A 23,335-nucleotide genomic window follows, 5' to 3' on the forward strand; every position below is an offset into this window, starting at 1 on the left:
GGAGCTGCACAATGGTTGTTCTTGTTTGTTCTTCAAACTGTGATAGTTTGGAGAGTGGATCTCTGGAGAATTTTGTCTTGTTTCCTTCCTAGTTCAGCAAGAATCTTTTGAGTTCCTGAGTAAACTGAGCAAATGATTTCAGTCTAAATGCAACAAATGCTCGAATCCTGGTTCATGAGTGGGGACTTGCACTGAGTTTTAAAAAAAAAACAAAAAGTGCTGGAAATACTCAGCAGGTCTGGCAGCATCTGGGGAGAGAGAAGAAAAGTTGAAGTTTCAAGTCTGTGACGAAAAGAATTAGGTTTTAAGCAAGTAAAGGAGAGTGGGGTGAGGGAGAGAACAAAGGGGAAGGTGTGTCATAGGGCAGGAGAGATTAAATAACAAAGCTGTCCTGGGACAAAGGCAAAGCGTGTGTTAACACTTGTGGTGAAAGACAAAGCATTAGTCCAGAGAGAGTGTTAATAGCAGAATAATGAGCAGCTCTGACTACATGAAAAGCAGGCACATGGTTAAAAAATAAAATATTGAAAAAAGGCCATTCGTGCTCTGACGTTGTTCAGTCCGCAAGGCTGTAGAGTGCCCAATTGAAAGATCAGGTGCTGCTCCCCGAGCTTGTGTTGATGTTCACTGGAGCAGGCTAAAGATGGAAATGTGGTCATGAGAGCGGGGGGGCGGGTGGGGGGAGTGTTGAAATGGCAAGCTTGAGGTCATGCTTTCGGACTGAGCGGAGGTGTTCAGCAAAGCGGTCACCCAATCTGCTTTTGGTCTCCCCAATGTAGAGGAGACCATATTGTGAGCAGCGAATACAGTATACTACATTGAAAGAAGTGCAAGTAAATCGCTGCTTCACCTGAAATGAGTGTTTGGGGCCTTGGATAGAGAGGAGAGAGGAAGTAAAAGGGCAGATATTACTCCTCCTGCGATTGGAGGGGAAGGGGACGAGTTGTCGGGGGTAATGGAGGAGTGGACTAGGGTGTCACGGAGGGAACGATCCCTTCAGAATGCTGACGGGAGGGGAAGATGCGTTTGGTGGTGGCATCACGTCAGAGGTGGCGGAAGTGGCAGAGGATGATCCTCTGGATGTGGAGGCTGGTGGGGTGGAAAGTGAGGACAAGGGGGACCCTGTCGTGGTTCTGGGAGGGAGGGGAAGGCGTGAGGGCAGAAGTGCGGGAAATGGGCCGGACACAGTTGAGGAAAAAGGAAGAAATATCAGAGGCGCTGTTGTGGAAGGTTGCATTATCAGAGCAGATGGGTCGGAGATGGAGAAACTGGGAGAATGGAATGGAGTCCTTACAGGAGGCGGGGTGCGAAGAAGTGTAGTCGAGGTAACTGTGGGAGTCGGTGGGCTTATAATGAATATTAGTGGACAGCCTAGCCCCAGAGATGTAGACAGAGAAGTCAGGGAAGGGAAGTATTGGAGATAGACCATGTAAAGGTGAGAGAAGGGTGGAAATTGGAAGCAAAGTTGATAAAGTTTTCCAGTTCCGGGCGGGAGCAGGGAACGGCACCGATGCAGTCATCAATGTACTGGAAAAAGAGTTGGGGGAAGGGGCCTGAGTAGGACTGGAACAAGGAATGTTCGACATATCCCACAAAAAGACAGGCATAACTAGGATCCATGCGGGTACCCATAGCAACACTTTTTACTTGAAGGAAGTGAGTGGAGTTGAAGGAGAAGTTGTTCAATGTGAGAACAAGTTCAGCCAGGCGGAGGAGGGCGGTGGTGGATGGGGACAGGTTGGCCTCTGTTCAAGTAAGAAGCGGAGAGCCCTCAAACGGTCCTGGTGGGGGATGGAGGTGTTGAGAGATTGGGCATCCATAGTGAAGAGGAGACGGTTGGGGCCAGGAAACTGGAAGTTGTCAAAATGGCGTAGGGCGTCAGAAGAGTCACGGATGTAGGTGGGAAGAGACTGGACCAGCGGAGAAAAGATAGTAAAAAAGTAAGTTCAGTGGGGCAGGGACAGGCTGAAACAATGGGTCTGCCGGGACAGTCCTGTTGTGGATTTTAGGAAGGAGGTAGAGCAGGCTGTCCGGGGTTACGGGAGTATGAGGTTGATAGCTGCGGAGTGGAGGTCTCCAGAGGAGATGAGGTTAGTGACAGTCCTGTGGACAGTCGCTTGATGTTCAGTGGTGGGGTCGTGGCCAGTCCAAAAGCATGACCCCGAGCTTCCGGTTCCTTGCCATTTCAACGCTCCGCCTTGCTCTCATGCCAACATTTCTGTCTTTAGCCTGCTCCAGTGTTCCAGTGAACATCAACGCAAACTCGAGGAGCAGTACTTGATCTTTCAATTGGGCACTCTACAACCTTGCAGACTGAACACAGTTCAATAACGTTAGAGCATGACTGGCCTTTTTAAAAATATTTTATTTTTTAACCATGTGCCTGCTTTTCATGTTGTCATGTAGCTGCTCATTATTCTGCTATTAACATTCTCTCTGGCCTAAATGCTTTGTCTTTCACCACAAGCATTAGCACACGCTTTGCCTTTGCCCCAGGTCAGCTTTGTTATTTAATCTCTCCTGCCCTCTGCCCTATCACACACCTTCCCCTTTGTTCTCTCCCCACCTCCCTCCCCTTCACTTGCTTAAAACCTAATTCTTTTCTAATCTTTGCCAGTTCTGATGAAAGGTCACAGACCTGAAACGTTAACTTTGCTCCTGTTTCCATAGATGCTGCCTGACCTGCTGAGTATTTCCAGCACTTTTTGTTTTTGTTTCAGATTTCCAGCATTTGCAGTATTTTGCTTTTATGACTTATACTGATACTTGGGGATTGTACTCTGGGGGGACCGCAACAGCGCAAACTCTGGAGGAACGTAGAATCACTGACAGCAACTTCTGGATTTCTGTTATTCTGTGCATGTGTGGACTCCCGGAGCTGCTGTCGGTTTCAGTGGAGTCATTATGGCGAATGCTGACAGTTTCCCTGTCATTATCATCGCAAAATCCGGGCTCTTATCTGTTCATGGAAGTGGAGGAGAATTTAAATTGCAAGTACTTATTTTGATATCAGTATTTATTTATGACAATTCTTAACTCTTTGGTCTCCTCAATGTTGTTTCTTCTCTTCTTTCGCTCTCCTTTTTCCGTATATCCATTGAAAAGATTGAGGAGTGTTTTTTTTAAAACTTAGCATTTGTTCCAGATTAAAACCCTTCAGTCTGCATAAGTTCCAGCAATGCAAGGCATTTGTGAGCTACAATGGATTAAAATGATTCGTTTCACTTTCTGAATACAGGTCTGTCAGGCCCTCTTCTGTGGCTGAAGAACTGCCTCAACAGAACAGCAGACAAGCGAGAAGATGATGGTCAGTACTTTATTACAATTCCTAATCTAAAGACACTGTACTTTATCCTGTTGATTCATTCACATTGTATTGCTGATGTCCTGTGAAAAGAAATGTCATTAGGCTGGAACATAAGTCAAATTAGAACTTATTTTAAGAACACTTGCAATATATCTGCCACACTCGCGTTGTAACCCAGCTGAGTTTGTGAGCGAATATTTCCTTGTTTTTTATTTGTTCATGGGATGTGGGTGTCGCTGGCCAGGCCAGCATTTATTGCCCATCCCTAATTGCCCTTAAGAAGGTGGTGGTGAGCTGCCTTCTTGAACCACTGCAGTCCTTGGAGTGTAGGTGCAGCCACAGTGCTATTAGGAAGGGAGTTGCAGGATTTTGACCCAGCGACAGTGAAGGAATGGCAATATAGTTCCGAGTCAGGATGGTGTGTGACTTGGAGGGGAACTTGTAGGTGGTGGTGTTCCCAATGTATTTGCTGCCGTTGTCCAACTAGAGGTTGCAGGTTTGGAAGGTGCTGCCAAAGGAGTCTTGGTGAGTTGCTGCAGTGCAACTTGTAGATGGTGCACACTGCTGCCACTGTGCGTCGGTGGTGAAGGGAGTGAATGTTGAAGGTGGTAGATGGTGTGCCAATCGAGCGGGCTGCTTTGTCCTGGATGGTGTCGAGCTTCTTGAGTGTTGTTGGAGCTGCACCTATCCAGGCAAGTGGAGAGTATTCCATCACACTCCTGACTTGTGCCTTGTAGATGGTGGACAGGCTTTGTGGAGTCAGGAGGTGAGTTACTCGCCGCAGGATTCCTAGCCTCTGACCTGTTCTTGTGGCCAGTGTTTATGTGGCTGGTCCAGTTCAGTTTCTGGTAAGTGATAACCCTCAAGATATTTCCTGCTGGCTAGGAAAATCTGAGGGAGAGATGTCACTGTCTTTATGTGCCATAGGTGGCAAGTTTCAGAATCACAGGCAGAAAGAAAGACTTGTATCTCTGTAGCACCTTTCATGACCTCAGTACTGTTGTAATGTCGGAAATATAGCAAGCAATTTCTGCACAGCAAGCTCCCACAAGCAGCAATGGGATAATGTTGAGATAATCTTGTTTTTGTAATGTTGATTGAGAGATAAATATTGGCCAAGACACTGCGGAGAACTGCCCTGCTGCTCTTCAAAATAGTGTCATGGGATCTTTTACATGCACCTGAGGGCAGTGGGGCCTCTTCATCAGGTTTAATGCTGGTCTGAAAGCCGCCACCTCTGACAGTGCAGCACTCCCTCAGTACTGCACTGGGAGTGTCAGCCTGGAATCTGTGCTCACGTCTCTGGAGTGGGTCTTGACCCCATGACTCAGAGGTGAGAGTGCTACCCACTGAGCCACGGCTGGCACTTTAGTAAGTCATCCACTTGTCCTCTTAGCACAGATTGCATGTGTTTTTTAGTTTTAGAGATACAGCACTGAAACAGGCCCTTCGGCCCACCGAGTCTGTGCCGACCATCAACCACCCATTTATACTAATCCCATATTCCTACCACATCCCCACCTGTCCCTATATTTCCCTACCACTTACCTATACTAGTGGCAACTTATAATGCTGGGAGAATGAAAAACAGTCCCTTTAGCTTTCAGGCGTCTGACTGAAAGCACTGACTTTCTTTTTCAGTAAAGTGTGAAATCGTCTGGCTTTAGCTGTAGAGTTTTCATGTTTCAGTATTCAGTAAATCTGATTTCTGTGCAGGGATGTCAATTGCAGTGCCACTTGTCCCCTTGTCTGAAGAAAATGAAGATGCTATGGAGCATGAAGTGTTCCAGAAACTTCTGAAGAAAGTTGGAATTCGACCTCCTGCTGATGAACAGGTAAATTATGTGACTTGCAAGGGAACGTGATTGCTGAGTAAGTTATATTCTGAATAAAAAATAGACTAAAGGGGGTTGTAAACAATAGTTTTTGCCATAGAAAAAATGTTATTCCTATTATTGCTGCAGATGCTGCTCATATTGCCAGCAGTTTGGTTCAAACATTAACAGTGTTTGAATTAACACTTAAAGCACTGCAACCCAATGCACTCATCTGGGTGATGATGTTTGTCAGACTATGATGGCCACCACCAGGTATATGCTCCAGTTTTAAGTGTGTTTCATCAAAGATTGATCCGGCGATGTACCTCTGATGCAGAACGTGAGCTTTTAATTGTTTTTAAATTTCCTTACTATTGCACTGTTGCTTACATGGTTTCTTGGAAAGTGTACGTTAATCTGTTACACACTTCAGAATTGGGAGATTTTAGTTTCTGGTGTCAGCTGTGGCTCAGTGGGTAGTACTCTCGCCTTTGAGTTAGAAAGTAATGGATTCAAATCTCACTCCAGAGACTTGACCACAACACAGGCTGCGACACTTGGTGTGGTACTGAGGGGGTGCTGTAGTATCGACGGTGCCGTCTTTTGGTTGCGACGTTCAGCTGAGGCCCCACCTGCCCTCGCAGGTGGACGTAAAAGATCCCACAGCCACTATTTGGACTAAAAGCAGGGAAGTTCCTCCCGGTAACCTGCAGCTGCTATTTGTCCCTCAACCAACATCACCAGAAATAGGTCATCTGGTCATTATCACATTGCTGTTTGTGGGATCTTGCTATGCACAAATCAACTGCTGCGTTTCCTGCATTACAATAATGACTACATCTCAAAAATACATAATTGGTTATAAAATACTTTGGGACCCCCAAGGTTGTGAGAGGCGCTGTATAAATGCAAGTCTCTCTCAAAAGGGAATGAAACTGATGATGCTGTAGGTTGTGAGGAAAGGCTCTTCTTGTTAGATGACCTAATAGTTTTCAGAATTATGAAGGTAGTTGACCATTGATCTGGACAAGTGGTTCACAATTACTGAGGGATCAAGGAGCAGAGATGTGATATAAAAATAGGGAATTTATGCAGAGCTGCGTTACACAATGTCTAATAGACATATGAAGCAGGTTACCAGAGAAGGCTACTAAAGCAGAAGCTATAAATTAATTTCAGACCAATATATTTGTAAAGAAAGAAATGATTTAAGGGATATGGTGAAAAGGTTGTATTAAGATCAGCCAAACATTTAGGGGGGGGGGGATTGGTGGGCAAAATGCCATTTTTCTGGTAATTTCCTTTGTAATTTCCATGTTATTTCGTCCTCCTCCTCTCCCTTACAATCACTTCTATATGTGATGCTTTTTATTTATTTTAGGAATCATTCTGGCGTATTTCTGCTAACCTGAACGTTGAGCAGTTGCACAAGATTGTTTCAGTTATCGCCCTGCAAAATGGTGGAGGAGAGGTAGTGGAACAAGATGAAGATGTTAGTGCAGATCAGAGATCTGAGGCCTTGCGAGCTCTGGTGATGGCCAGGGAGAGGAATGTCACCCCTACTAAAGGTAAATTCTAGTAGCTTTGCAACTGAAATTCTGGTCTAATGTTTCAATTCTTGGCTTGCTGCAGGTTTATTTATCTTTTGAAAGTTGGTAACTGTGATGATGCTCTAACCTACTGCATTTTAATAGGAGATGCGCACCCACAGTTTTCAAACAGCTGGCACCTAATCAGTTCTGCTGTCTTGGGGAGCTACTGAATAAGATTCTTTCCTCATCCGTCCCCTGCTGGGGAATTCCAAGACCACTAAGTTATGGTTATGGAGTGAGCCTAAGCAAATTAAAAAATAATCTAAAGTAATAGCGGGGAGAATGATTTTGAAATATTTTCTCTTGCCCTGGTCTGTACACTTCCTGACATTTGCATCTTTTTATATTTTACAGGTAGCAATGATGAATTTGAAGAGAGAACCAAACGAGCTCACGAGTCTACCTCCGGATCGGACAGTGACACCAAAAGGCAAGTGATGAACAATGTCCTTCGGCTGCAAGCCTGGTGGCGCAGTGCCAGCAATGTGTCATGGAGTGGCAAGACCCATTTCTTTTGGCTGCTGAGGAGAGAGGGGGAAGTGATAGAATAAACAGTCTATTTGTAATGTTCATTGCAGCTGATGGCAAAGCAGGAATGGAGAAGCTCAAAAGCAGAGCACTACCCACACAGAAAGAAGGATGGTCCACTGGACTGCTTTCATGGCTGATGAAAAAACTTTTTTCTCTGCTGGTTTCAAGTATTCTAAGTGGACTGCATTTGGGAAGGTTTTTAACAGTTGCTAGTTGGCTTCGATCCACAGCGTTAAACTGACCACAAATTGGTAATCTCACAGAGACCACAAAACATATTTGGTGTGGGAAATGTTACACTAGCACAGCGAGGGGTTTCCTCCTGGGATTGGAGGATAATGCAGATTATTGGGGAAAAGTAAAGGGAGCTTTACCTTGTATCTGATCTGTGCCATATTTGTACCTGACATAGGAATGCTTACTACTGGCATCGAGTGTAAAGAGTGGGAAACTGGTTACATTCCCTATGCTGACATCTGTTAGCACAAAAAAGCTATTCTTCAATCAGTGAAGTGGGGTGGAGTGGCTAAAGAAGAGAAACAAGTGTAAATTAAACCTTTTTGTAAAAAAAAAGTAAAGAAATATTCTTGTATCTCACGAGACAAATTATGAATGAATATTTGATGCTTCTCCAACTCTTGTTTTGTGGTACATAGCAATATGCAGTCTCTGCACCTCAACAGGGACAGTTGAGATTGCACCACTGTAATTATACTCAGAGTTAGATGTAGGCACGTATCCACATCACCTCCATTTGGGACATTCCCTTCCTCTTCCTACATTACAACAACGATTGGACCTCAGAAGTACTTTATTGACTAAAGCGTTTTGGAACGTCCTGAGGCCGTGAAAGGTGCTATATAAATGCAAGTTCTTTCTTCCTCTCCATGACTATCACTGAGATCCTAAATTGTACATATTGCAGTGTGGATACATGTCCTACCAGTTAGTGGCCCTACAAGTTGAACATGTCATGCTGTTCGAGTGCCCTAAACTTTATAGTGTTTGTGAAAGGGACTTTCCAGTGATTGGTAGCTTTGCTCAGTAAATTTGATGGTGAGCTGTGCTAGTCCTGTGTGGATTAAAACCAGATTATATTTCACTGTTACAGCGATGATGAAAAGACCAAACACAAATATCTGCTAAAGCGGAATCGCCTGTTTGATAGTGATGATGAAATGGAAGACGGGGGTAAGATTCTCATTTTCTTCATAAACTTTTGAAAATGCAGTAGTTTTGTTTTCCAAGACACATCTTCTGTTGTTGATACAGATCTCTTGACAATTATCAGAATTGTCCAAGAAATAGTGCACCTTTTTGACTCTGCAAATGCTATCCTCCTTCCCCCACCTCCCCAACACACAGCCTAAAATTGGAGCATTCTGTTGCTAGATCTTCTGGCAGAGGGCAGTGTGCATAGTAGCTGCATGACTTTGGCCACAGTGGGAGGGCATGAGTTCCCAATAATAAGCCATGTTGTGGCCCTTGCCCCCATGCAAGGGCACAGGATCAGTGAGCCTGCAGCAACCAGCTATTAAACAGTAAAATAAAAGCAAAATACTGCGGATGCTGGAAATCTGAAATAAAAACAAGAAATGCTGGAACCTCTCAGCAGGTCTGGCAGCATCTGTGAAAAGAGAAGCAGAGTTAACGTTTCGGGTCAGTGACCCTTCATCGGAACTGACAAATATTAGAAAAGTCACAGGTTATAAGCAAGTGAGGTGGGGGTGGGGCAAGAGATAACAAAGGAGGTGGTGTAGATTGGACAAGGCCACATAGCTGTCAGCTATGTGGCCTTGTCCAATCTACACCTTCTCCTTTGTTATCTCTTGCCCCACCCCCACCTCACTTGCTTATAACCTGTGACTTTTCTAATATTTGTCAGTTCCGATGAAGGGTCACTGACCCGAAACGTTAACTCTGCTTCTCTTTTCACAGATGCTGCCAGACCTGCTGAGAGGTTCCAGCAGCTATTAAACAGTATTGGTAGAGGTTGGGGCATGTTTTGCACGTGGACAGGAATCTCTACTGATTCCGTGGTTTTAATGGTCTTGAATATGGACTTTCAGCTGAGGAAACCACTGAAGTGGAGACGATGGAAGACCCTGAGCCTGACTCTGAGGTCACCCACAGACTGATTAAAAGGCGGCGGCGAGCAATTGAAGATGATGATGAGGATTAACTGCAATGAACTTGGTCTTTTTGAGATGATTTTGAACACTGGGTCAAACAAATGGCAACACATCACCGAAAATTCACTTTCAAATGCATCAGCAAATATTAAAGTCTTTTATGTAAGTTTTGTAAGCAATTTCATTCATGGAGTAAAGCAATAAAATGTACATCTCACACTTTGTTTTAAACCACCTGTGTTTGCATACACTTTTTTAAATATTAAAGTTTTTAAAGTCAATAAAAAGTGAAATATATCCAGAGTGGGAATAAAATGACAGGATTGTACAGATTTCTTGATCCACAGTCACTTTGTGAAAATGAAAAGGAGCACTGTGGCTTTAAGAAATGTAATTGCTGCACTTGCCATATGTTGGATATTTACATTAATGTAAGTACTTAGAGCTACTTTCTACAGTGTTTGTGTTATAACACTGCTGTGTGCAGTACATAGCATATTCTTTCATGGGAGGGGGAAAAATAAAGTTCACTCAGGAATTGAAAGAGCAAAGATTCCTTGCAAGAGGCAGAGGTAGAGGTCCATTTTAAACCCGAATGGATTTTGCGGGGAGCAGTTCCAGTGGGTATTTTAACATGTGTCGCTAATCAGCTGCCTGCATGAAATGGGTGAGTGAGGCAGTTGGGCAGTGGATGGGGGGTCAGGTTCAATGAAAAAAGATCAAGATTGGAAACCATCAATCAAATGGAGGAGGAGGGATTTAAAATTACAAAAGGGAATGAAAGCACGTGGTCCGTTGTTTTCTTGTTGCTGGTCTTCAGCTCTGTGTTGGAAACAGCACAGTAGATCTGAGGAGAGACTTTGCAGTTATGCTGGTTCGTTTGGTTGGCTCCATATTCACTTCAAATGAACGTGACTGTGTTCTGTGAGGGAGAGTGGTTTTTTTTCATTTCATGTTCTGCCATTCCACCCTCTCTCCCCTGCCCAGATGATTTGGTTACATTAAAGAGAATGGCCATCTAGATTCCTTTTTAATTATTTACCATGACCCAGAAATGAAACCTTGAATTTTAACACAAGGTTTCTTTATTGTGTAGTTTAGCTTTGGCACACTTGATTTGTTTGGTCTGGTGTTGGTTCCTTTTTTGTCAGTTTGTTTTAAACCTGCTGTTTGTTAACTGGGAATTTACCAGTCTTTTGTTGTGATGAATTTCAGGCAGTTTTTAATTGCTGACAGAACATAAACTAAATAAAACTTGTTGGATAGTGTGTGGATATGGCATGAATATCTTACATGTGACAGGTTTACCTGGAAGACCATCTCCACGTCATTCTTTCCACCTACTGCATAGTTAAATTAATAAAATGGGACAGGTTGTAGGAGCTCTTTGTTATTTGTGTGGATATGATGGGCTGAATGGCCTCCTCCTGTGCTGTAACAATTGTGACTATGCAATTTGTTTTCCACTATGCATTTTAACGATGCTGAATTTGGCCCATCAAAGCCTATCCCTCCAGTCACATAACTTTCCCATTGAAACTCAACCTCTGGTACCCTCACTGTTCCCATTATAGCATCCAGCTATATTTTGACTGTCCCCAATGCTTTTATCCCCCCCACCCAACCCAGCTCAGCAAATTACTCCAAACCTTTCTCACTCTGATTGAAGAAGTTCTTCCTGATACTATTTTAAACTTTTCTACACCATTCAACATTTTACACACCCTTGTGCTACATACTTAAGTTCTAGTGTATGCTGAAATGGGGGAAGTCCAGGATCTTTCTCGATGGATGAATTAAGATGAGCTGATTGGCCTTACTCATTGGTAATTATCTTGAGATCTGAAGGTGTTAACACTGTTGTCTCCTAGTGGTTGATTAAAGAGGAACTTTGACCAAAGGTTTGGGCGTTACCTATCCTGTAGGAAGATCATTCCAGGAATACAATATTTTTGCAAATTTTATTATGCTTGTACAAGAAATTGAACAGCAAAATATTTGTAAATACAACTGATCTTTTTGCAGCATAATTATGGTTTCAACTTAAAATTTATAGCAAGCACAATCTTTGTTTATAGAGAAAAGAGGGTCTTTATCTGTTCTCTTTTGAAATGAGAGCTAAAGGTAGTACTTCCCTTCACCATTTGTGTGAATGTAGATATGCTCTTGCCTGATTCTGGCATAGAAAATGTGATCTGATGTTGGAGAGTTTGAAATTTCAGGGTACTTCAGCATCTAAACCTTGAAACTTTTCCATTTTGCAAATTGCTTTGGTATAAGAGTGGAACTGGTACAAGTGGAGCATTTGTGGACAATGCAAAACTGCTCACTTAACTTTACATGTGAGTCACCTGTAATAATCTTGTATATATCTTGCGGTGTGCCAGTGACAAAATTGAGCTTAAATTTGCTTTTGCTCATGCAATGACTGATCTATGTGGCATTTACAACACAAGCTCTACTGTAATACAGAAAAGGGGTAAGAAGGCAATATTAAGACTGGTGTCTTAAAGAAGCTGGAGGGAAGGAATGCCAAAGTTTGATGCAACGTAGACTTAAGGACCTGCTCATTGACAGCCTGCCATTTTCACTGGATTCAGTTTTTCGTTAGACTACTGCTTCCAAATCTTGAACACATTCTATAATGCAGGTAATCTTGCCTCATTTGAACACAGTGCTAATTTGCAGCTCCCAAATGCCTCAGTAGATAAATAAACTGCCTGTTATGGTATTGGTGGCCATATGGAGGTCGATTCTTGTCTTTTCAGTTGGCTAACAATGGAATTGGCCTCAGCATCCCCAGCTAGGAAGTGGTATGGGAGAAAGAATCAGTTAGGCACACTCTATTGAGCATGTCTTGCTGGGATGTGTATGGGTCATGGCCCCAGGATTATAGTGTGTGCCTATTCATAAAATAGAATAAAGACTGTCAGTTAGGACAATAGCAATGGCACTACAATTGGACTCTGGGCTCCAGGGTAACATCCTACTGAAAAGTACAAAGATAGTTTGGCCAGGTGAGGGTAATGTTTAGCTGAGTTATGATGCCTCCCATAACCACCTAACCCTGCTGACACTCAATACCTTGGCACCTATGTGCAGCACACCACTTGGAGGGGTGGGGAGAGGTAATTCAAATTCTAAAACGTGCTAGGTAGTGTAAAATATTTTTGAACTGCAATTTAATAAGGAACTTGATACAGTGTTTCAGGAAAATTAAAAGTATTGTAGTGGATTTTCATAGTTATTTTCAGGCTTCCCTCACCCTATTTGGCTAGATCATGCATCTGTTATCCATGTCAAAAATAAATTTCCCTTGTGATCACTCAAGCAGCTGTCAGAGGTGTGTGGACAACATTTTTTGCTTTTTCCAGATTTAACATACATGTACCAAAGCATTGATTAACATAAAACTGATTCAGAATAAGTATAGAATGTACAGCACTTTCCATTATCAGCAATAGGGAGAAGGATTGTCTTTCTTGATTGAATTCAACATGGTTTAAATTGATCAGTACAGAAGGTTAATCAGCATTTACAATGATTGCCAAACTTTTGAGGGTTAAAACTCTGCTGCCCCACTCCTGGTTGCAAGCTGGGAGCGCATATTGCAAAATTGTGCATGCCATCTAGATAAGCAGTGCTGGAGAATTTTTCCTCTTTGATTCCCATAATGAATCAACATTAGTCATGCCTAAGCGCGGTGCAATTGGTGAAGTGATGATTAATTGAAAGTTGCTGTGTGTTTTTTTTTTTTAAATCACTTGCTTTAAGGCCTCAGGTCCTAGAGTTTCCACAATCCTGGGTAGAGATAGTTGGTAAGCCACTGGACAGTTTGGAGCCATCATAGTTAAGGAACCTGGACCTCTAATAAGTGACTATTTTTCTTCTTGCACACCAGAGCACTTCCATTTTTCTTTGTTGCATTTACGAACTTCACCGAGACAGTGTCTTTATTGAAGTTAACAGAAAGTCTGCAGAGGAGAAAATAGGTCAGCCTTTTCACTGTTGCACCAATTATTCTGTATTATACCAAAACTATTTGTGTCATATGCACCTGTACCTGCCCTGTGAGTATTTGACAGGGACAGGGTAGAGGGAGCTTTTCTCTATCTAACCCCATTTTGTTTTGTTTTTTTGTTTCTACACTTTATTTTGTAACTACTATACATCAAGGCATAGTACAACAGATCAATGTACAAGATCTTCTCATGACCAGCATCTGAGGTGCCTCTAAATTGTTGGTCTTCGTGAAACATCTATAAACAGAAGCGTCAGAGTCCATTTGCCATGTAAGATTCAATGCAGCCTGATCAGTACTGCATCTTCAGCAGTTGTCTAACCCTGTATTTAACCCTTTTTTTTGCCTTTATCCCCCCAGCCCCTTTTATGTATGTTATGTCGAGGGTGCCTTTATTCCTCAGACCCCCTTGTATCTAACCCTATGCTGTACCTGCCCTGGGAGTGTTTGATGGGGACAGTGTAGAGGGAGCTTTACTCTATCATAACTAATGCTCTGTGCCCTGAATGGATTGTTTTCCATTCCCCAATACTAAAAAAAAAAACCCTCCCATCTTGAGGAGCTTAAAGTTACAAATGGAAAAAAAAGTAACAAATGAAGGAATCTCCAGTTACACCAAATTGATGAATTCACTTACTCATCCTGTATCTTCAGGTTTATCTTCTGCTGTGTAGCATCCAATATCGACCGATGCAGTTTGGTGGTGAGCTCCACGAGATGGTCATTGTTTAAGAGGAAGTCTCCCTTAACCCCAACAGTAGAGTTCTGGCAAGTTGAAGGGAATTAAAATACATTGTTCCATTTTAGTCACTTAATTTCAAAGCAGCAAAGTCCTTCCGTCAAGCCTGCACTTTTATGATTTTGAAATGAGGGTTGTTCCAAAAATTAACCACTAACTTGATTTTATACTTTCAAACACCTAATGAAAGCCATTCTTTAAAAATTCAAAATGCTGAAGTTACCTTGGATTTTATTACAAAAACTGATATTACTTGCTTGTTTTCGTGCACTTAACATCCCTTCTTCATGGTAAATTTACCATGTTAGAAAATATCTGTGCTTCAAGCCACAGTCTAGTTTGAGCTGAAATGCACACCATACCAGCACAACATCAGCAGCATCTGTTTCAAAGGGTTGGACCATATAGTGCAATAAAATATAAAATCTCTATTTTAATATGACTATAATGTTCAGGTGACATGGTGTAGATCTAGCATTAGTGCATTTTGCTTTAAAATGTAATTTTCTTTCTTATAAATTAATCAGGATGTTTGTTCTGCTGGGCCTAAACTTATGTGGTGCCAAGTGGTTGGATGGTTAGTATGTTCCCAGAGTGGCACGAATACAGCCGACTAACAACATTTTTCCACTCTTTCCCTTGCCACAGGGCAGGTTGTAACCCAAGTGGAGAAGGGATTAGACTTGATGCTTAACACTGCTGTATTTTCAAATAGGACCAGGTCTGGATGACATGATGAATCTATTGTTCCGCAATCCTGGGGTAATTCAATCATCAATATTTTAACTAGACTCTTACTATCACCGCTCAGTACTCACCTCCGCTATGTGTAGCACAAATAGTCCATCTTTATGCCTACTCATAGAGATGCTCTTGATCTCGTTCATTTTGATCAGGGTTTTAATTTGGGGGACTTTACATCAGCCAGGGCAAAGTAGCTGTTTGTCATCATTAAGATCCTTGGAGAATTCTGGAATGGAGATAGCACATGTACATAATCAACAGTCCAAATGACATGGCACAGTATGAACAGATACAGGGAGCCAAATATAGTTTAACAATGCACACTTTTTTTCTCCCCCGCCCTGTTTACAGAGATACTAACTCCTTTCTAGGGTTTGGTCTGCAGAGATGGCACCCCCCCCCCCCCCCCCCCCCCTCAGGACAGACTGATTACACAACAATTGAATCTTGTGAACTAATATTCAGCTCCCCCACATCAGTAAACTCTCCACCCAGGCATCTCCTAGTCTTATTTCTCCTTGTTTTATCCATTGCAGGCTACTCCAAGATGGAGGAGATTGCCATTTCTCACCTTTCCATCCTTCCTGTTAATTTTCATGGCTGTGTCCATCATAAGTAACTTCCCTTCTATGCCACTGGCTAGTTTCTGGTATTTGGCCTTTTTCTGAGCATCCAAGTACTGTCCTTTGAAGAGCTGAGGCACACTGACAAGGTCAAGGGAATAGATTATGGAACAGAAGATCAGAGAAGCACAAGTAAATTTCCCACAACACAATATGTGGGACTCCCAGAAATTGGGGCTGAGTCAATTAACTGAGAAAAAAAGTTGGAAAAATAAAAATAGGATTGGTGGTTAAAGGGAGAGGTACACACACAGACTTGCCAGGCATGGTGGGGGGGGGGGGGGGGGGGAAAAATGGGTGAGCATGGGAATTTCCATGGGGTTGTCCCAATCTCCTGCCATAACATTGGTAGAAATGCCACGAATAGCTGTTTACACTTTTCTTTGGGTGGGGGTGGGGGGGGGTGTTCCAGTGAGAGCAGCAAAATCTTGCAGAAAGTTCAGGTGCTGGATACAAAGCAGTATTGGGACCCTTTGATGACAGAAATTGAGAGGATTACTGGCTGCTAACACCCATTGGTTGGCTGTCTAAATATTTGAGCACTGCTGCTACAAGGTCACATGAAAAGGACAGAACAGGAAGAACAGTGCACTTGTTTTAAAGTGGCAGTTTGTAACTTTGCATCTGATCACCACATCTTCCTCAGTGACTGGGCAAGGTATATGCAGCAGGCTAGAAGAGTAAATTTCTCCAGCCTGTACAGGTGGGCTGACCTGTTCATCTCCAAGCCTCTGGAGGCAGCAGCAGTGAAGTTGCTTGAATAATAGTCATCAGTAATGCGAAGACTCAAGGAGCTGGAAAAGTTTTCTGTTACCTGGAGGCATATGAGGCTTTCTTATCCTTGAAGAGGTCGCTGGCATACAGCTTCTCTTCTAATTCTGCTTTCCTCTCGTTTGAGATGGTCTCCCTGTATTTTTTGCACTGTAATCATGAAATGGGAGACAATTCAGCAATTTTCAGAAATACAGCACCATAAACAAGTATAGTCCCCACCACTTAAAAATTCCATGTTTAAAATGGAGTGTCTCAAGTCAGCCAAAACGTGACAACTATTAGTATTTGCATTAACGTCAATTTCAAAGTTAACAGTTCTAGTGTTTTAAATGCTCTGTTTATGTTGGGCAGAAACAGCCAGTGAGTTTCAGGAATGTTGTTCTATTGCTCTACAGCCTGGATGGTTGTGTTTAGCATCATTTCTATAGGAGCAAAAAATATTACAAAGACTGCATACAGTAACACCACTATTCCTGAATAGAATGGAGATGTTTAGGTTAATTCCCCCCGTCAATCATGTCTGGAGACCACAGTAAGTGACTGGGATTGATTTTACGCACGTAATTTGTATTGTGTAACTATCCTCCACTCCATGCATTTTGCTGGAGAAACAATCTTGCTTTTATAGGGAGACTTTGCTGTAGTTTTGGTCAAAGTTCAGTTTACTGTAGTTGTATTAACTCTGTTTGCTGTAGTGCATAGCATAGACTTAGTTTTCAGTTAAGGGGAAGGACTTTCCAGGGACAGGTGGAGAATTTACTGAAATGTTTTAGGAATATCCATTGCTGTGATGGGATCGGCTAACTCAGCATTGACTGAGGATCAAACCTGGGCTCTTGGTCTATATGGCTCACTATCTCACTATATAGTTCACTTACCCACTGAGTTATCAGAGGAAACTTGTTTTTCTCTCCCCATCACCATTACATTTATGTTCACAACTGTCCACATAAATCATATATGATAAACAAGGACAATTGCCTCTAATTTTGAACATTAATCACTGTTCAATCAGACATGACAGTGACCCAGTGTAATGGTGTAGTGGGGATGTCGGTTCAAATTCCACTGCAGCAGCTGGTGGAATTTAAAATTTAATTAATAAATTCAATTAATTAATTTTTAAAAATCTGGAAATCAGTAATGGTGCCATGAAACTATTAATTATTGTAAAAGCCCATCTGATTCATTAATGTCCTGTAGGGAAGGAAATCTGCTGTCCTTACCTGGTTTGGCCCTACTTCAGGCAATGTGGTTGACTCTTAACTGCCCTCTGAAATGGCCGAGCAAGCCACGCCCTTGTCGAGGGCAATTAGGGATGGGCAACAAATCCCATGAAAGAATTTTTTAAAAAGTTGATTTAAAAAGAGAGAGACATCTCGTGCCCTCAGATCTGTGCTGTGAAGCACCTTGGGACACGTTACTATGTTAAAAGTGCTATACAAATGCAAGTTTTTGTAATTTTACAAAATTATAGACTTAGTTTATTTTTTGATTGAAGGTCTGGACCAAGTAGATAGAGAGAGAAACTGTTCCCATTCGTGAAAGGGCCAAGAACAAGAGGGCACAGATTTAAAGTAATGGGTAAGAGAAGCAAAAGCGACATGAGGAAAAACTTTTTCACACAGCGAGTGGTTAAGGTCTGGAATGCACTGCCTGCGAGTGTGGTGGAGGCAGGTTCAATTGAAGCATTCAAAAGGGAATTAGACAGTTATATGAAAAAGGAAGAATGTGCAGGGTTGCAGGGCAATGGCACTAGGTGAGTTGCTCTTTCGGAGAGCCAGTGTGGTCACGATGGGCTGAATGACCATTGTGGGGGGGGGGGGGCAGAACCTTAAAATTAGAGCTAGGGCTATTCAGGGGTGATGTCAGGAAGCACTTCTTCAGCGAGGGGAGTGGAAATCTGGAACACTTTCCTCCCCCCCAAAAAAAAAATGCCATTGAGGCCAGGGGTCAATTGGAAATTTCAGTGAGATTGATAGAATTTTGTTAGGCAAGGGCTATGGAACCAAGGTGGGCAGATGGAGTTATGGTACAGATCATGGAATGACACAACAGGTTTGAGGGGCTGAACGGCCTCCTGTTCCTACATGTCTTGTAGATTTAGCAAAATGGCCCGTTATATAATGCTGCTACAGAATCATACAGGGGTAGACTGGTACTGCACATGTCTTGGGCTGGAGGCTGTATTGTTTTGCTTTCTGACCTTCCAGAGGTAAAAGATCCTCTTCAATTCCTGGTGAGCATTCTCCAAGAAGAGATAAGGCAATGCTGGCCACTTCCTGTCTATTGGAGACATTGAAAGTAGGTTGTTCTTTAGACCAAGAAGGTACTTTTGTATCTTTAGGAATGAAAGAAAAAAAAAGTTATTGCGTTACTTTGTATTTTTTTTTTATTTTGCTTTCCTATTAAATGCACAGACACAGTAAATTGTGGGGGGGAGGCCATATTAGGTGCCAACATATTTCTTGGTTAACTTAAAAATGCTCATTCCTCCTCTAGATCATTTAGTGCTATGCATCATAGTCCCTCAGAGGGGCCAGACAGGTGCCCTACTTTCAGGCTCTACCACTCTGAGCAACTACTAGAAAAGGCATGAGTGTGGCCTGGGAAGTTCACCTAAATCTCTCTTCCTCCAACATGGCCGAAATTGGGACCTCCTAGTGTGGTAAGTCACTGCCACAAAGCTGCATTCCTGCCACTCTATGACCTTGTGCCACTTAGTCTGCTCAGGCTTTCTTGAGAAGAAAGCAGTCTGAATCTCAGTAGCTGGAGTATCAGGGGATGCTGTAAGATAGAATGAGGGAAATACTGACATCTTATCCATGTGGGCCTCCTGCTAATCAGCGATTGCAGAGACATCCATCACCCAGATCATCTCACAGCTAAAGGAGGACTCTGAACAGCAGGAAGCCCACAAGGTGCAAAGTGCCAACCTTAGAGATTGGTGAAATGTGGATTCAGTAAAAGAAACCAAGTTATTACTGGCCATAATGTGACAACACAGGTCCGAGTAGATATAAATCCACAGGAGAGAATGGTTCATAATTTGACATTACCAGACAATCTCATTCATAGAGGTCATGAAGGTGGCTGGCTGATGTGAAGCATAGCAATGTCACACTGGTCTAGTAGGGAGTGATTTGCTGAGCTTGGAGACCGGTGTGATGTTGGGACAAAGTGAGTTCTGAAATGTAGCTTCATAAAAGCATACCTGGGAGTGCTCAACACCAGCATTAGGTGCAAAGAGGCTAGTGTCCTGTTCTCCAGCATTGACAGCCTCCCCTTCATAAATACATAAAGTCATCAACCATTAAATACAATGCAGGCAACACAAACTCACAATTGAAGACATTATGAAGTTACGGATTGTCTTTGAAGCATTACTTTTGAAGTATTTTCTGTGCCTTTTCCGCACCTGTGTGACAAACAAAGGATACTAGTATTGAGTGTACTGTTGACAATTTTTCTGTTCAAATGCAAGTGGAAACAGGAAGTCACAAAGGGCATTGATTGATGGTGGGCAAATCTATGGGAAATCGCGTTCAATGTGAGGTCATCCAATTCGGATCCAATAAAGACAAATTAGAATATTTTCTGAATTGTGACAAAAGAGGAACTGTGATGGAGCAAAGTGGTTCAGGTGTCCATGACAGCACCAAAAAGCAATCAAAAGGGCTAATGGAATGCGGACCTTTCAAAAAAGAATTATCTGGTCATTCTCACATTGCTGTTTGTGGGAGATTGCTGTGCACAAATTGGCTCCCGCATTTCCTACATTACAAAAGTGACTACACTTCAAAGTACTTCGGGATGTCCGGTGGTCATCCAGATTTTTATTTTTATAAATGATTTTGGTTGAGGGACAAATATCGGCACCAGAACACCAGGGCGCACTCACTTGCTCTTCTTTGAAATAGCGACCATGGGATCTTTTACGTTCACCTGAGATGGGGAACAGACGTGGCCTCGATTTAAAGGCTCACCCGAAAGACCAAACCTCTGAAAGTGCAGCACTCCCCCAGTACCGCACTGGACTGTCAGCCTAGATTATATGTTCAAGTCTTTGGAATGGGGCTTGAACCCATTATCTTCTGACTCAGTCGTAAGTGCAACCCACTGAGCCGTGGCTGACAGCGAGAGATTCTGGCAGGGTGAAAATATTTAAAATTATTAAAAATATTAAGGGTTTAAACTAGCTTGTCAGGGGGATGGGAACCTGAGGGGTAGCTCAAATTGGAAGGAAGTAAAGCTGGTAACGGGAGGTAGAAAAGTAGCAAGTGACATTAGAAGGCAGGCGAAACAGGCGAGCATCAACTAGACTTAGAATGCAGAATAATGTCAAGGCAACAAGGTTAAGGGCACTCTACCTGAATGCACACAGCATTCACAACAAGGTAGATGATTTAAAGGCCCAAATAGAGGTAAATGAGTATAATCTAATTGCCACAACAGAAATGTGGATACAGGGTGACTAAGACTGGGAACTGAATATTCAAGGTTATTCGACATTTAGGAAGGACAAGCAGAAAGGGAAAGGAGGTAGTGTTGCGCTGATATTAAGGGATGGGATCAGTACATTAATAGGGGAGGATTTCAGATAGGATGAACAAAATGTGGAATCTGTTTGGGTGGAGCTAAGAAACAGTAAGGGGCAGCAAACATTGGTAGGAGTTGTTTATAGGCCACCAAACAGTATTGGTAGTGTGGAGCATGGTATTAATCAGGAGATTAGAGAAGCATGCGGCATGGGTAATACAGTAATCATGGGTGATTTCAATCTGCATATAGACTGAGTAAACCTAATGAGCACTAATGCCGTGAAGGACGTGTTTCTGGAGTGTGTTAGGGATGGCTTTCTAGAGTAGTATGTTGAGGAACCAAGTAGAGAACAGGCTATTTTAGATCTAATATTATGTAATGAGAAAGGGCTAATTAATCATCTTGTAAAAGAACCTTTAGGGATGAGTGACCATAATATGATAGAATTTTACATTATGTTTGAAAATGAGGTAGTTCAATCTGAAGCCAGGGTGTTAGATTTGAACAAAGGAAATTATGAAGCTATGAGGGGCAAATTGGCTGAGGTGGATTGGGAAAATACATTAAAAAGGTCTGACAGTACATAGGCAATGGATAGTCTTTAAAAAAAAAAATTACATAGTTTACAGCAACTATACATTCCTTCAAAGTACAAAAACCCCAAAAGTAAAGGTAGTCGACGATTGTGTAAGATTAAAAGAAAAGGCCTATAAGTTGCCAGAATTAGTAGTAAACCTGAGGATTGGGAGGATTTTAGAATATAGCAAAGGAGGACCAAGAAACTGATAAAGGGGGAATAGAATATGAACGTAAGCTAGCAAAAAATATAAAAAGGACTGTAAAAGCTTCTATAGGTACGTAAAAAGGAAATGTTTGGCTAAGACAAATGTGGGTCCATTACAGGCAGAGTCAGGAGAATTTATAATGGGGAATAGAGAAATGGCAGAGAAGCTAAATGGTTACTTTGTGTCTGTCTTCACTGAGGAAGCTCCAAGAAATCTCCCAGAATTAGAGATCCAAGGAATTAAGGGGAATGAGGAATTGAAGGAAATTAGTATTAGTAAGAAGGTTGTATTGGAGAAATTAATGGGGCTGAAGGTTGATAAGTCCCCAGGACCTGATATTCTACATCCCAGAGTGTTGAAAGAGGTAGCTATGGAGATAGTGGCTGCATTGGTGATCATCTTCCAAAATTCTATAGATTCTGGAACGATTCCTGCAGATTGGAAGGTCGCAAATATTTAAGAAGGGAGGGAGAAAAAGCTGAATTACAGACCTGGTAGCCTTACATCAATGCTAGAATCTATTCTAAAGGATGTGATAAATGGACACTTGGATAATAATGATCTGATTGGGCATGGATTTATGAATAGGAAATCATGTTTGATGAACCTGTTGGAGTTTTTTGAGGACGTTACTAACAGAATTGATAAAGGGGAGTCAGTGGACGTGGTATACTTGGATTTTCAGAAGACTTTTGATAAAGTCCCCCACAGGAGGTTGGTTAGCAAAATTAAAGCACATGGGATAGGAGGTAATATACTGGCATGGATTAAGGATTGGTTAACAGGCAGAAAGTAGGAATAAACGGGTCATTCTCACGTTGGCAGGCTGTGACTGGTGGGCTACCGCAGGGATCAGTGCTTGGGCCCCAGTTGTTCACAATATATATCAATGATTTGGATGTGGGCACCAAATGTTGTATTTCCAAATTCGCGGATGACACAAAACTAGGTGGAAATGTGTGTTATGAGGAAGATGCAAAGCGGCTTTGAGGGGATTTGGACAGATGTTGCGAGTGGGCAAGAATATGGCAGATGGAATATAATGTGAAAAAACGTGAGGTTATCCACTTTTGATAGGAGGAATAGATATGCAGAGTATTTCTTAAATGGCGAGATTAGAAAGTGTAGATGTACAAAGGGACCTGGGTGTCCTCGTCAATAAGTCACTGAAAGATGACATGCAGGTGCAGCAAGCAATTAGGAATCTAATGGTATGTTAGCCTTTATCGCAACAGGATTGGAGTACAGCAGTAGTAAAGTCTTGCTTCAATTGTATACAACATTGTTTAGACCGCACCTGGAGTACTGTGTGCAGTACTCCACACAGTCCTTCCTATCCTTAGGAAGGATATTATTGCCATAGAGGGAGTGCAACGAAGGTTCACCAGACTTGTTCCTGGGATGGCAGGACTGTCTTATGAAAAGAGTTTGGGGAAACTGGGCTTGTATTCTCTAGCGTTTCGAAGAATGAGAGGTGATCTCATTGAAACCTACAAAATACTTAAAGGGATGGACAGGGTAAATGCAGCTAAGATGTTTCCCCTGCTTGGGGAGTCTAGAACTAGGGGGCACAATTTCAAAATAAGGGGGAAGCCACTTAGGATAGAGATGAGAAATTTCTTTACTCAGAGGGTTGTGAATCTTTGGAATTCTCTACCCCAGAGGGCTGTGGAAGCTCAGTCATTGAGTATGTTTAAAGCAGAGTTTGACAGATTTCTAAATACAAAT

The 23,335-nt window shown here is 42.4% G+C and overlaps 2 protein-coding genes across 4 annotated transcripts in view; one reads left to right on the plus strand and one right to left on the minus strand.

Annotated features, from left to right (window-relative positions):
* The window catches only part of timeless (timeless circadian clock), a 63,251-nt gene extending 52,604 nt beyond the window's left edge, over nucleotides 1-10,647 (plus strand). For all 3 annotated transcript variants that reach the window (XM_068024534.1, XM_068024533.1, XM_068024535.1), the window contains 6 exons: nucleotides 3,239-3,307; nucleotides 5,024-5,142; nucleotides 6,506-6,692; nucleotides 7,071-7,146; nucleotides 8,359-8,438; nucleotides 9,317-10,647. In XM_068024534.1, the coding sequence (XP_067880635.1) occupies nucleotides 3,239-3,307; nucleotides 5,024-5,142; nucleotides 6,506-6,692; nucleotides 7,071-7,146; nucleotides 8,359-8,438; nucleotides 9,317-9,429 (644 nt within the window). In that variant the 3' untranslated portion in view covers nucleotides 9,430-10,647. The remainder of the gene's footprint in view (nucleotides 1-3,238; nucleotides 3,308-5,023; nucleotides 5,143-6,505; nucleotides 6,693-7,070; nucleotides 7,147-8,358; nucleotides 8,439-9,316) is intronic.
* Nucleotides 10,648-11,404: 757 nt separating this feature from the next.
* The window catches only part of LOC137358595 (unconventional myosin-Ib-like), a 69,502-nt gene continuing 57,571 nt past the window's right edge, over nucleotides 11,405-23,335 (minus strand). The window contains 8 exon segments of the mRNA XM_068024640.1: nucleotides 11,405-13,353; nucleotides 14,038-14,165; nucleotides 14,958-15,049; nucleotides 15,052-15,109; nucleotides 15,455-15,587; nucleotides 16,321-16,427; nucleotides 18,487-18,621; nucleotides 19,624-19,698. Of these exon segments, the coding sequence (XP_067880741.1) occupies nucleotides 13,230-13,353; nucleotides 14,038-14,165; nucleotides 14,958-15,049; nucleotides 15,052-15,109; nucleotides 15,455-15,587; nucleotides 16,321-16,427; nucleotides 18,487-18,621; nucleotides 19,624-19,698 (852 nt within the window). The 3' untranslated portion in view covers nucleotides 11,405-13,229.

This window comes from Heterodontus francisci, chromosome X (genome assembly GCF_036365525.1).
Source record: "Heterodontus francisci isolate sHetFra1 chromosome X, sHetFra1.hap1, whole genome shotgun sequence".
NCBI classification, from domain to species: Eukaryota; Metazoa; Chordata; class Chondrichthyes; order Heterodontiformes; family Heterodontidae; genus Heterodontus; species Heterodontus francisci.